The sequence below is a fragment of the Saccopteryx bilineata genome, chromosome 7, assembly GCF_036850765.1.
Source record: "Saccopteryx bilineata isolate mSacBil1 chromosome 7, mSacBil1_pri_phased_curated, whole genome shotgun sequence".
Classification (NCBI taxonomy): domain Eukaryota; kingdom Metazoa; phylum Chordata; class Mammalia; order Chiroptera; family Emballonuridae; genus Saccopteryx; species Saccopteryx bilineata.
The window spans coordinates 94,358,109-94,370,997 of record NC_089496.1 but is presented as its reverse complement, the minus strand read 5'-3'; the positions used below and the strand labels follow the sequence as shown (position 1 = coordinate 94,370,997).

Here is a 12,889-nt window from a genome sequence, read left to right as displayed (position 1 = left end):
CCTGTAATTTCACAAGAGGAGGAGAAAAGGAGAGAGGAGAAAAGGGGGGGAGGAGAGAGAGAGAGAGAGAGAGAGAGAGAGAGAGAGAGAGAGAGAGAAAATGAACTCTGCCCCTGAAAGAGGAATTGCATTATGTTTTTTAAATGTGACAATACCCTCCCTTGTTTGATCAGCACAGTCATGGGTAGAATGGTGTGTCAGAAACAATCTCTGAGTCTCTTAACTTCTTACAGTCACTTTTCCCAAATAACGTCTCCTGGAATTTATATGTGTTCTGCACAGAGACCACAACACTTCTGTCCCTCACCAGTCTTCCTTAATTTCTTGTTTGGAGGTGATGTTCTGCAGCTCTCCCTGTGGGTCACTCACAGATGGACACACATCTTTCAGAGAGGTTCCCAATAGACTCCTTCATGTGTGTTCTTGAAAGTGAATCTCTTCACGTGCAAGCTTGTTCAAAGTTGAAACCTGATTTCCCCCCCTCTGTTAGCTACTTTGGGGACCTACGTACGGGAAGGCTGCAGAATAAGAGAAGCAGAGTCGCAGCCTGGGGGAGGGCACCCCTAGGGAAGAGCAGAGCAGAGGGAACATTATGTGGGGGCCCAGAGGCACAGACTCCTCTCCACGTGCCCCCCAGACTCTGCCCTCCTGTACCTGCTCATCCTCTCCAGAGTCAGCCAGGATTTATAGCACTGTAAGAGGGGGTCACTTTGAGGTGGCTTTCTCAAGTTCCTCTGAGTAGGTCCCCTAAGGCCCTTGCTCTTCAGAACTGCCTGTAACTTGCCACCAGAGTGCAGTGAGGTTTTGGAGAGAGTCACATTGAGATCTAAGATCTAATAAAACACCCCAATTTAAAAACAAATTCTATCAAAGACTCATTATTATTCCCGTTCGTGCAGCTCTCCCCTTGTTAATGTTATAACACATCTGGGTCCTGAATCGCTTGGCTTAACTGTATTTCTACCTCCTGATGTAATTAAGAACATTGATTTTATTCAGGGCTCTCTTTGACAGTGCCGTAGGTCCTTTTAATATGTCATTTCTCCCGGTTGATAGTATTTTTCCTTTGCAAGGATCTTCTTAGATCTGATGACTGCTTTTGTTTGTTCTGTTTCGTTTCATTTTTGCTGTCAGGTTGAGTTTTGATGAAGGGAGATCCTGGAGCAAATACAGTTTCACGTCGATTCCACTTTTTGTGGACGGGGTCCTGGGTGAACCTGGGGAAGAGACTCTAATCATGACGTAAGTGGAAAATGATGCTGTCTTTTCATCATCATATTTATCCAGATGCAGGGTTATTAGCTAGGTTTGTTCACTTTGGTACTGCCAGGTTTGGAGTTGCCAGCGAAACCAGTACATCTGTTTTCAGGATTCCCCAGCAGGGAGGAAAGAAACATACGGGCGGCCATTTCCTTGACTTTCCTTCTCCTTGCTACGACCGGGACCCACACTGCAGGCTGGTGGCAGACTAGCTCGCTTCTTCCCCTACTGAGTGGGCTGAGGGAAGTTAGAGGAGATGATTTCAATAGCAAATAAAGTGATCCCTTTAAAACTTTAATAAACCTCACTATAGAGAACATCACAGGCACACAGGAACGGTTTCACTTTAAGGCAGAACATCATTTGAGCCAAACCCGCACCAGCTTTTTTTCCCCCCTGGCTCTTTACCTAACTCAATTGTGAGGCATATTAGGGAAACCCTGAGAACAATCTGTTCTTGTGAAATTGCATTTGCGCTCATTCTTGTCTGGAAGGAGATGATCATTAATTTGTGAAAGACTTGATTAATGACTTGCCTGCCTGTGGGGTTCAAAACATCAGCTTTGAACTGGAAATATGAAACTGCTTTACCCTTCCCCGAGAAAACCGGACATGGAAAGCAGAGGGAAGGTTTGAAAGGAGTTGATCCTGCCATCAGCCGAAACGTTAAAATCAAAGTGAGCAGTTGGTATATTTTCTAAATTTTTCTGCCCTCCTCCTCCTTTTTTTTTTTTTTAATGATAGAAAAGATGAACAAATGTTCAATATGCCTAATAGCTACACTTGGAGTCATGGTAAACATAGTTTAGCAATTTCTTCCATAATTTGTCTTCATGTAATTTTTATTATTTATAAAACATAGATAAGAAGCTGACTGGAAATGCCACTCTGTGGCTTTTATCCTTATCTGCGATTAGAGATTCAAGCACATCATTAACTCTGAGTCTTTTACTGTAAGGACAGTAGAATGCACAGGGTAGGAAATGGTTATAACCGCTGGGCCCTGCTGAGCACTCTCCCTAGCAACAGGTGAGAAGGTAAAATAGCATGGAAACCATGGAAACCATGGACATTTAGCAAGTCAACATGGAAGTATAATCTTGAACCATGTACAATGCAGCCCATGTGATTGTTTTCTTTATTATGGATTGGTATTGATTGATTCATTTTTTTGTTAACCATTCGGTAGTGCAGAATATAAGTTCTGATTCTACCAGTTCTTTAGTGATTTGACATTGGTTTTTGCAACTTAACCAGTCTCTTTGAGCCTCAAGTTACCCTTATGGGAAATGGGTCCAATAACAGCAACCCTCTTCAAAAATGTGTCTTGAAGATTAAATGATATGATCAGCACCACGTGTTTTATGTCAGCATTACACTCAGCTCAGAGTAAGCACTCAGCAAATGCTTTCTGTTGTTACAACCGTTGGCCTTGTTGTTATTGCGATTATCTTTATCATTATGAACTCTGTAGAGTGTTTGGACACTTCAGCCACCGCTCCGAATGGCAGCTGGTCAAAGTGGACTACAAGTCTATTTTCGACAGACGGTGTGCGGAGGAGGACTACCGGCCTTGGCAGCTGCACAGCCAGGTAGGAGGAAGGGGGCAGAGGTCAGGTGCTGAGCAGGAGGCCTGGGGTCTGTTTGAGGGCAGCTCATCATTCAAGTGTAGGAATCGGGGTTCTCTGAGTCCAAACGCTCATCTAGGGCTGTCTTACATGTTTTGTGTTCTGAACCAGTGAACAGACTCTACATTTTATAGCTTATTGTGAAGTAATTTCTGTTGTTATTGTACTGGGATATAATGAGATAAAATTCAAATGTGCTTGGCTTAGACTTAACCACTCAAAATGAAATACCAACTCAGCACGGGATCTAAACATCATTTATCTGCGCATGTCCTGTGGGTGCACGGTGGAGGCAAGGATGAGCCTAGGATCTTCCGTTTTATCTAGCAGTGCAAGTGGAGACATAGAATAATGAAGTTAGGCTCCTTGAGCAGAGCCAGCAGTGTCCCTCCACCACGCTGCTGGGACTCCCTCAGATTAGGTAGTGCTTCTCGCTTCTGCCAAGGTACTCAATGGTACAAGAATGCAGAATTATTCATGAAAAACTTGTTTCCACCCGGGCCCCTCAGCTGCTCAGCTCAGATCAAAATGCTTGTCTGAAAGGCTACCTCCTTGGATGTCCCAAGCCAGAAGTCCTCCTGCAGCTCGCTCCAATGACATGGCAGAGACGTTCCTACAAGGCCTCCACTGTATTTAGCAACGACGTATCATTTACCCCAAACCTAGACTAAGTGATAGATTAAATGTAGATGTGGCATAGAGCCGGTTAAAGTGAGTCTGCACAAGAAAGACAGGTTTCCAATAGCTTAGACACAACTCTGCTCTGGTCCTTCAGACATACAAAGAGAGCTCTATTTGACTGTGCAGGCCATATCAGAACCCACAATATTCAGACTCCAGAATAAAATGATCACTCATTTACATGGCTGATGTCCCCCACTTTGGGAGGTAGAAGCACTATTGATGCTCAGAGCTTTATTTTATAGAGAAACATTGAATCTAGTTCTCTTGCTTGTCTGATAGATGGATATAAAATTAGGGTATAAAGTCATGTGGGCGGCAGCATCCTAAATTGGGGCAAACTTGATCTTTATATTTCTTAGCAATGCTCTTCTTTCATGTGCCCATAAATGACCAGCTGTGTAAATCTTTTCTTATAGGAGAATTGACTTTATTTTCATAGGTTTGTTGACAGTACGTTTGTTACAGGGCTGAGTCTTAGAGATCCCAGGTCTTTCACAACCTGGCACCTGACAGCTCGCCAAGACAAGCCTTAAGGAATATGTGAGGAGTTAAGTGCTCCTATAGGCTGCCTTTATTAGTCACTTTCTAGACCAGAGCTGTAGACACTGCCAAGAAAAAGCCATTAGCCCAGAGCAAGAGCCCTCGGTCCAGGTTGCACTAAGGTTGGAGAATACCTTCTGAACTGTCGGATGGGGAGCAGGGAGGTCAGAGTGTGGTGCTCCAGTGTGTGAGATCCTTGTCTCCCTGCAGGGGGAAGCATGCATCATGGGAGCAAAGAGGATATACAAGAAGCGAAAATCAGAGCGGAAATGCATGCAAGGAAAATATGCCGGAGCTATGGAATCCGAACCCTGCGTCTGCACGGAGGCTGATTTTGACTGGTGAGCTTGTGCCATTATCCCATGGAGTCCATCACTGTTTCAGATCCACAGGGGCCGCCATGCAAGCTTCGATCTGAAATAATAGTGACATGCATAGGGCGGGGTGACAGGCCTCCTGTACCGATGAAATTACCTTTAGAGACATCATGGTGTATGTGTACGTTGTGCATATGGAAAAACCAGGAGTTTCTTTAGACTGAAAGAGGATTCAGAAGATGGCTGGTGATTGTCTTCATCTTTGTGATCTTACACCAATTGGGAGACCAGATCCATCCTGAGATTCTTTAGATGACAGCAATAAAAGCAATACGTGGACTTCTCAGAGACTAAACATATTTGTGCTCAAGATTAAACTTCCTAGAATCCAGGGTTCCTGGGAGTGGAATAGTGACCTTATGAGGCAATAACTTTTCTATTCCTGAAAGCTTTCAATCAGTGGTTAGTTGGCTAATTGCTTATGTGAGCCATGGAGGGCATTTCTGAATTTGATGCAAGCAGGTATTCTGTGGCATTGCCGGTCTACGGCTCTGTGGTCCCAGGACTAAAGAAGACAGCTAGCTCCCTTTACTGGGGGCAGGCTAGTTTAAACTGGAAAAGTACTGAGATGTTTAGATGTCAGATAAACTCAGTGCCTGGAGTTTTCTGGAGCATTTGGTAAGCAGACAGCTAACTTGTGGGGCCAGGGATGACTTTGCTTTGGTCTGGATTCATGATTAGCATTAGATGAGGTTGAAAAATTATTGAGGATGAGCAGATGGGAACTCTTTGATCATATCCACTTCATTTTCAGCTTCTCGTTTTCTCCTCTTATTGTTTTATAATATTTCTTTATATTTTTTAGTTAAGAGTATGCAATTGCTAAATATGTAGGTCAATTTTAAATGATTGAAACTTGACCTGCATGGGAACCAAAGTCATTCCTGTAGCAATTTATTTCGTGCTGGCAAAATTGGCCACCAGTGCTCAGACTGATAACCCAAGGCTGTGCCCCTCTTGTTAGTAGATAGATAAATCAAGAGCCAGGGCCCTATCTCTAGGCTCAGCCAGAGGGCAGCAGAGCTAATCACATTGGAGCTCACAAGGAATTCTATAGGGACCTCCCCAACCATGACTTACATTTTAGTCAGTGCAACATTATTACAATGACAAAAATACTGTATTCCTATCTTACCTTTCCAGATTTTCACCCTGAAATACATTTACAGGGGAAATCCTGGGATTTTTAACTCATTCATCATATCCCTCTTTCTGATGCCGGAATACTACTCCTCCATCCATTGTATTCAAGGAGGATTTGGAAGGAAATCTCTGTTTTCTCTTTGCGAATTAACTGTAGCCTTCCCAAACAGTCATTCTTGTGCAAAGAGCAAATCTATCCAATCCCAGAAAACCAGAGGGGAAAAGGAAGTTGAGATGTTCCAATTCCCTGATCTTGCCTGCCACTATTTCTTCCTTTGGGAAACTTCCCTCTGAGGTTCCAAAATCAGCTAGACTTCTGTTGTCATTGCCATTGTTGTTTTTGTTTTTCCATGTTAGAGTGAAGGGGACACAGGGGAAGGACAGCCGTGTGCTTTCTCCCTTCCCTCCGCCTCTCCGACCCCTCAGGTGTGGCTCGATTCCAGTATTCATTTGAGATTCGAATCTGCCGCTCTTACCAACAAGTAACATGTATTCTGAGAACTGAGAAATGAAAGTGAATGAGGCCATTGGATGATTTTCTGTCTAAAGGGGGTTTTGCCGCTGCATTGTCTTGGAAAATATTTTGGAAGGCTCACCATGACCTTTTTGAGTTTCTAGGAGTAGCTAGAGCCTCACTGATTCCACTTGACCATTGCATCATGAAAGGTAGTTGTTCCTGACGGCGCCCTCTGCCTCAGCTCTCCCCTGGTCAACCCCCTAGGGGACTCTGCCTGTCATTCTCCAGCATCTGTAGAGTAACACTCTCAAACGAGCACCAGGTGTCCTAGCGGCATCCCCGCTGAAGTCCTCCTGCCCGTGCTGTGTTGAAAAGGCCCCTAATCCAGCTGGTATGTGCAGAATTTTAAGTGCCCGCTGCCTGGGGACAGGCCCCTTAGCTGAGCCGATTTCTCGCTTCCCGACCCTGTGCGCCAGCATCCCCCTCCATCGCGCACCGCACAGGGGTTGCCGGTGCTAATGCTTGCTGATCACTGCCTGTGGCTGGGCTGGGCTGGGCCTGCGGAGCTGTCATCCTCCAGGTCCGGGTTTATCTGCCAGAGGTCACAAATATCAGGCTATTCGGGGCCTCTGGAGGCCAGAATGAGAGGAGGCGGGGAGGAAAGGCTCCCACTGTTTGCAAACTAGAGAGAGGACGTCAAGCCCTTAGTCCCAGCGGGCAGCGCTAACTGACTAGGACAAAACCTTTCCTTGGCGGGAAAGCTCACAACAGTCCTGAAGGACATCTCTTTTCCTGCTATGACTTGGATGCATATGGCGTGCGCACAGACAGACCCGGCTCGGCTCTACCTGGCCGGTCCAGATGTCTTGGAAGAGCACCCCAAAGACAGCAGCACTAATGGGGACCCGGCCACATGTTGCTGAGTTAAACTTGTCGCTGAACTTTTCCAGTGAGGGTGGAGCTGCCCACTGCCTGTTTGCTAATTACAGCTTTCTCGGGCCCCTGCGGTCAGGGGTGTGCATCCCCTACTGAGAACGGACTCTACTCTCTCAGTTAAGGTGTTTACGTGGAATGGTTGGGCATTGAGCTTTCGTCCCTACACAGGGACCCCCATTGCCTCCAAGTCATCATTTCTGAAAACGGGCTCTATGTAGGCTGTTTTTATGAGTAATTGATAGATAGTCTTTGGGGTGGGGGGGTATTGAAATTTTGTAAAGGTATTGATTCAGTGAATACCTCTTTTATAGACGAATTGATTAGAGCTGAAGTTGGCTGTGCAATAACACGAAATTGTTCTCAAATTTTGCCCCCTACTGAAAGGTTTCTCTCAGCTCTCTCTCTCCCCAACAGTGACTATGGCTATGAGCGCCACAGCAACGGTCAGTGCCTGCCAGCATTTTGGTTCAATCCATCTTCTCTGTCAAAAGACTGCAGCCTGGGACAGAGCTACCTCAATAGTACCGGGTGAGTGTCGGAAGCGGTGACCTTCAGGGGTCGCTTGTGCTGTTCTTCAGCATGCTGTTCTAGAGATCACCAGGATTACGTCCACTCAAAGTCAGGACCTGTTTCATTATAGCACAAAGTATTTGCTTTTGTTCGTTTTAACAGCAAAGCACAGATTTGCATTAATAGTGAAAACTTCATCTGAGAATTAATCCCCGGTTGTAAATAAAGACAGAAAACGGGTACGAAGATGATGATGGTAATATGTAAATTGCTTTGCTATTTGATGCTTTATTTCAGAACTCTTTACTTGAGGCTGCCTGTTACCCCCGCTGCGTGCCTGTGAAGAAAGCCAGATAAATATTTCATAGCTGCATTTCCTGTGTTGTAGATGTGGAACGTAGAGTCAGAAAAGAAACTCACAGACTTTTTGGGGCATATGCTAGGGTTAGGAGGAATGTGCTTCATTCTCTGGGTCCAGTCTTGACACATGTAGGGCATGCGTTCTGATCTTCCGAATCCGGAATCTGATTCTAAAGTTCTGGGTTTAATGTTCTGTGTTGTGGAGTTTACCCAGTATTACTTAAGAAATATCATAAAAGGGAAAACATTCCGTGACGTTTCGATAAGTGTAGCTGATGTTTATAGACTTAAAAAAATAGTTCTTGCGAATTATTTAGGTTCTAGTTCAATATGTAAAAAAAAAAAAAAAAATTAGTCATTGGGGAAATTGAACATAGACTGTTGATTAGGTGATGAATTAGGGTTTTCCAGAGATAATGTTTTTATGTCAGATAGATAGATAGATAGATAGATAGACAGACAGATAATTTACATTTTCTGAGAAATGGAATCACATAATGATGAAGGTGGACAAGTCCAAATCCAAGATTTGCAGGATGAGTGACAAGCTAGAGACCCAGGAGGCTGAGGGTGTCTCTAGTCCTAGCTGGAAGGTGAGATAACCAGGCGAGCTGACCACGTAGTTCCTCTCTGAAGGGAACAGGATCAAAACCCAGGCGGAGCTGAGGCTTCCACCTGAGGGTGAAGCAGGAACAAAGCCAATGTTCATGGTGAAGGCCATCGGAGAGGAAGCATTCTCTCTTCCCCAGGGGAGGAGGCATCAGTTCTTTTGTTCTACTCAGACCCTCAGCAGATTGGAAGAGGCCCACCCACTTTGTGTAGAGCAGGGGTCTCAAACTCAACTCAGCATGTGGGCCACAGAGCAAGATCACAGCCATTCGGCGGGCCGCACTAGATCTACAAAAGGCAACTGTTACGCAACACTTTTCTCACTGCAGTTGAAAACAAAAAAAAAATCAGTACAACAAGCACAATCGTACATGCAGTTTACTCAGTGTCACAAAACGACCAGAAACTGTAGTTCATATCATAACTGCTATTAACTAAGCTAATATCTAGCTAGGATGCTAGAGAAATGAAAAATACAAGTAGACCCCTAGGCTTACTTAATTTTATCCAAAATATTTTGAACTTCGTGGATTAGTCTGCAGGCCGCACAAAATTGTTCGGCGGGCCGCGAGTTTGAGACCCCTGGTGTAGAGCAATCTGCTTTTCTCAGGCTCTTGATTTAAATGTTAATCTCACCTAAAACCGCCCTCACAGAAATACCCAGAATAGCGTTTGACCAAATATCTGGGCACCCCATGCCTAGTCACATTGACAAATGAAATTAACCATCACAGATGATATTAGATTACATTTAAATCTAAGTATACTGTATTTATGATTTTATATTAACAAAATATATTCATGTATTTAGGTATGATAGTTGTATTTTGATTAGACCAAAGAAAACGGAAACCTTATCTTTTAGAGATATGTAATGTGTGATTTTCTTTAAAATGTTAAAAAAAAAAAGAAAATGTATCAGTAATATTTGAAGGTGTTAATAGAGGCATGAGGGTTTATTGTCATATTTTCTCATTTGTGTATGTTTTAAAATTCGACATTAAAATGTTAAAAACAGAGGGAAGAGAAAGAATAGAAAGAAGGGAGGAGGGAGGAGGGAGGAGGGAGGAGGGAGGAGGGAGGAGGGAGGAAGGAGGAGGGAGGAGGTAAAGGCATCTTGCCACCAGGCCAGTTCTACCTGACAGTCTCTGTCCTCATTTCTCATGCCGACTGCAGTCCAGGGGTGACGACTTCCAGGTTTTCATTTATGCACTTCCCTGTATTTGAAAATTTTAAGTTTTTTTTCCAATTAAAAAAAGATTACCAAGATAATATACACTACTCTTCAAAAGGAAGGAAAAAAACACAGGCATGTACCTCAAATATAATGTTCTTGATCTTATAGATTCCTAGAACCTTTGAACAAAGAAATAAGTTGTGATTTTCTTGATCCATAACATAAAATCTGAGGATTGTGCTGTAAAATAAGATTTTTTTTACAGCAATGGGTCAGTGAGGTCTTCAGCATCTAATACCGTGGGAAAAAGTTGAAAGGACTGGTGGGCTAGGTAAACCTAATGTTATAATGAAATTATAACAAAACAGCTTCACCTGCTATTGCCTGCATGCGCCAGCATGTTTAGACTTTGTGAAGGGCATCTGAAACCTCTAAAGCTAATTCCAGAATTGATTCTTTTTCACTACCACAAACAGTCAAGGAAATTACATTACTCTCTCTTTTGTATTGATGAAAAGAGGCTAAGATACAGAGGGGTCTAAATGGTTCCAGATGCTACTTAAATCGCTAGAAGAGGCAGAATGAATATATACACCTATATACATACACATACACACAAGCAAACATTTTTAAGCTGCCTCTAAATAGGTTTCACCAGTCCTTAGGCAAATTCAGTATGTGAAATCCTGACTTATATAAAATAAAACGTCAAAAGGTGCTTAAATTACAGTATTCTATTCAATGGGATCTTTCACTTGTTCCCTATAAAATTCAAATTACATTGTAAAATGTGATTCACCTTTCTTACCCAGTCTCCCAGCAAAGAAAAGAAAAGCTTAGAGACACAGACAACAGTGTGGGGATTACAAGAGGGAAGGGGGATGGGGAAGGGAGAAGAGGAGAAAGGAGCTGTGGATGGTGCCAGAGGGAGGCATGACTCAGGGCGGTGAGCACACAATGCAATATACAGACGATGCATTATAGAATAGTGCACCAGAAGCCTATATAATCCTATTAACCAATATCATCCCAATCAAATCAACAAAGAAATTTAAAAAATTAAAATGTGATTCAATGATCAGTGTTCAGGCCCTGGCCAGTTGGCTCAGCGGTAGAGCGTCGGCCTAGCGTGCGGAGGACCCGGGTTTGATTCCCGGCCAGGGCACACAGGAGAAGCGCCCGTTTGCTTCTCCACCCCTCCGCCGCGCTTTCCCTCTCTGTCTCTCTCTTCCCCTCCTGCAGCCAAGGCTCCATTGGAGCAAGGATGGCCTGGGCGCTGGGGATGGCTCTGTGGCCTCTGCCCCAGGCGCTAGAGTGGCTCTGGTCGCAACATGGCGACGCCCAGGATGGGCAGAGCATCGCCCCCTGGTGGGCAGAGCGTCGCCCCTGGTGGGCGTGCCGGGTGGATCCTGGTCGGGCGCATGCGGGAGTCTGTCTGACTGTCTCTCCCTGTTTCCAGCTTCAGAAAAATGAAAGAAAAAAAAAAAACAAACAATGATCAGTGTTCGGATATATAAATGTTTTGTCAAGGCAGTTATGTTTATTAATCACAGAATCACAAGCACTGATTCCAGGGCTGGACCTACACTCCCAGGGTGTTGTTCATGGCGGTGGGTTTCACACGGTTGCGTCTGACCCTGAAGGATTTGTACGTTATCATCTGCTGACTTCATCTAGTCCATGCACGTTTTCTGTTAAAAAGCATCAGCATCAGTGAGCCAGCTTGTGCAAAGAAAGCGCGGGATAAATACCAGCCATCAGCAGGTGTGATAAGCACCCTGCCCTTAACAGTAAGGTGCTCATAGGTGGGGCAGTGACCACCCACATAGGACTGATGGGCTAAAGTGTGCAGGGTGAGGGTGACAGTAGTAACTTCACTGGTCACTGTGTTGGCTAAACACACTGCATTTTGCATTAGGAACAAGAAGACCCTCAGTTGGGACAGGGGTCTGAAATGATCTTCGGAAAAGGCCTCCTACCATTAAATTCCCACTGGTAGTGTCTGTAGCCACTTCATGAGCTGGTTGGTAAGAGGTGAAATGTAGATGAAACTGGAAAAGAACTCTCTGCCTTGTTTAATGTCACTCCTGCCCCTCGCCCTGGCTGTCACTAGGGTCTGTGCTGATTCCCGGGCACATGAACACCTGTTCAGTCTTTAATGTTACAGCGACTGTGGTGCTGCCATTATGCCTTTTTCACTTAAAAAATATTTGCTGGCCCTGGCTGGTTGGCTCAGTGGTAGAGCGTTGGCCTGGCGTGCAGGAGTCCCGGGTTTGATTCCCGGCCAGGGCACACAAGAGAAGCGCCCATCTGCTTCTCCACTCCTCCTCTTCTCCTTCCTCTCTTCCTCTTCCCCTCCCGCAGCCGAGGCTCCATTGGAGCAAAGTTGGACCAGGTGCTGAGGATGGCTCCATGGCCTCTGCCTCAGGCATTAGAATGGCCCTGGTCACAACAGAGCAACGCCCCAGATGGGTGGAGCATCGCCCCCTGGTGGGCATGCTGGGTGGGTCCTGGTTGGGCACATGCGGGAGTCTGTCTGACTGCCTCCCCATTTCCAACTTCAGAAAAATACAAAAAAAAATATTTGCTTACGAAAGGAATGTATACATAGATTTTCTGCGTTTAAAAAGTCCATTTAGATCAGCGGTTCTCAACCTGTGGGTCGCGACCCCAGCGGGGGTCCAACGACCAAAACACAGGGGTCACCTAAAGCCATCGGAAATACATATTTTATTTAAAAATGTATTGTATAATTAATATGTATTTTCCGATACATATTTAGGTGACCCCTGTGTTTTGGTCGTTCGACCCCCGCCGGGGTCGCGACCCACAGGTTGAGAACTGCTGATTTAGATCATCCCCCCCAACTCTGCCCCATCCCACACAGCTATGATCTGGTTGGCGTGCATGCTATCAAACACTCTTCACCTGCCAGTAAATAATTATGCCAGAAAAATATATAAAGTTAATTGGGGAGGTTATTTTTATATGTGATTTCCTACGAGATATGTTTTTTTTTTCTTCTATTTCTCATTCAAAAATATATCTTCAACACATGTCCGAGTCAGATTATACAGGGTTGCCTTCTATCTAGTTACTTTGGTAGGAACACACCCGGGAATCTTAGTCATCCACTTTCATGGACATTGTGTTCATTCCCTATTTTCTGCCACTATGAACAATGCTGCAGGTAACATTCTCACACCAT

General features: G+C 44.6%; 1 protein-coding gene across 6 annotated transcripts in view; it reads left to right on the top strand.

The window, feature by feature from the left end:
* SORCS1 (sortilin related VPS10 domain containing receptor 1) overlaps positions 1-12,889 on the top strand; it is a 572,181-nt gene that overhangs the window by 481,486 nt on the left and 77,806 nt on the right. For all 6 annotated transcript variants that reach the window (XM_066238956.1, XM_066238954.1, XM_066238951.1 and 3 more), the window contains exons 14-17: positions 1,135-1,242; positions 2,735-2,852; positions 4,323-4,453; positions 7,440-7,553. In XM_066238956.1, the coding sequence (XP_066095053.1) occupies positions 1,135-1,242; positions 2,735-2,852; positions 4,323-4,453; positions 7,440-7,553 (471 nt within the window). The remainder of the gene's footprint in view (positions 1-1,134; positions 1,243-2,734; positions 2,853-4,322; positions 4,454-7,439; positions 7,554-12,889) is intronic.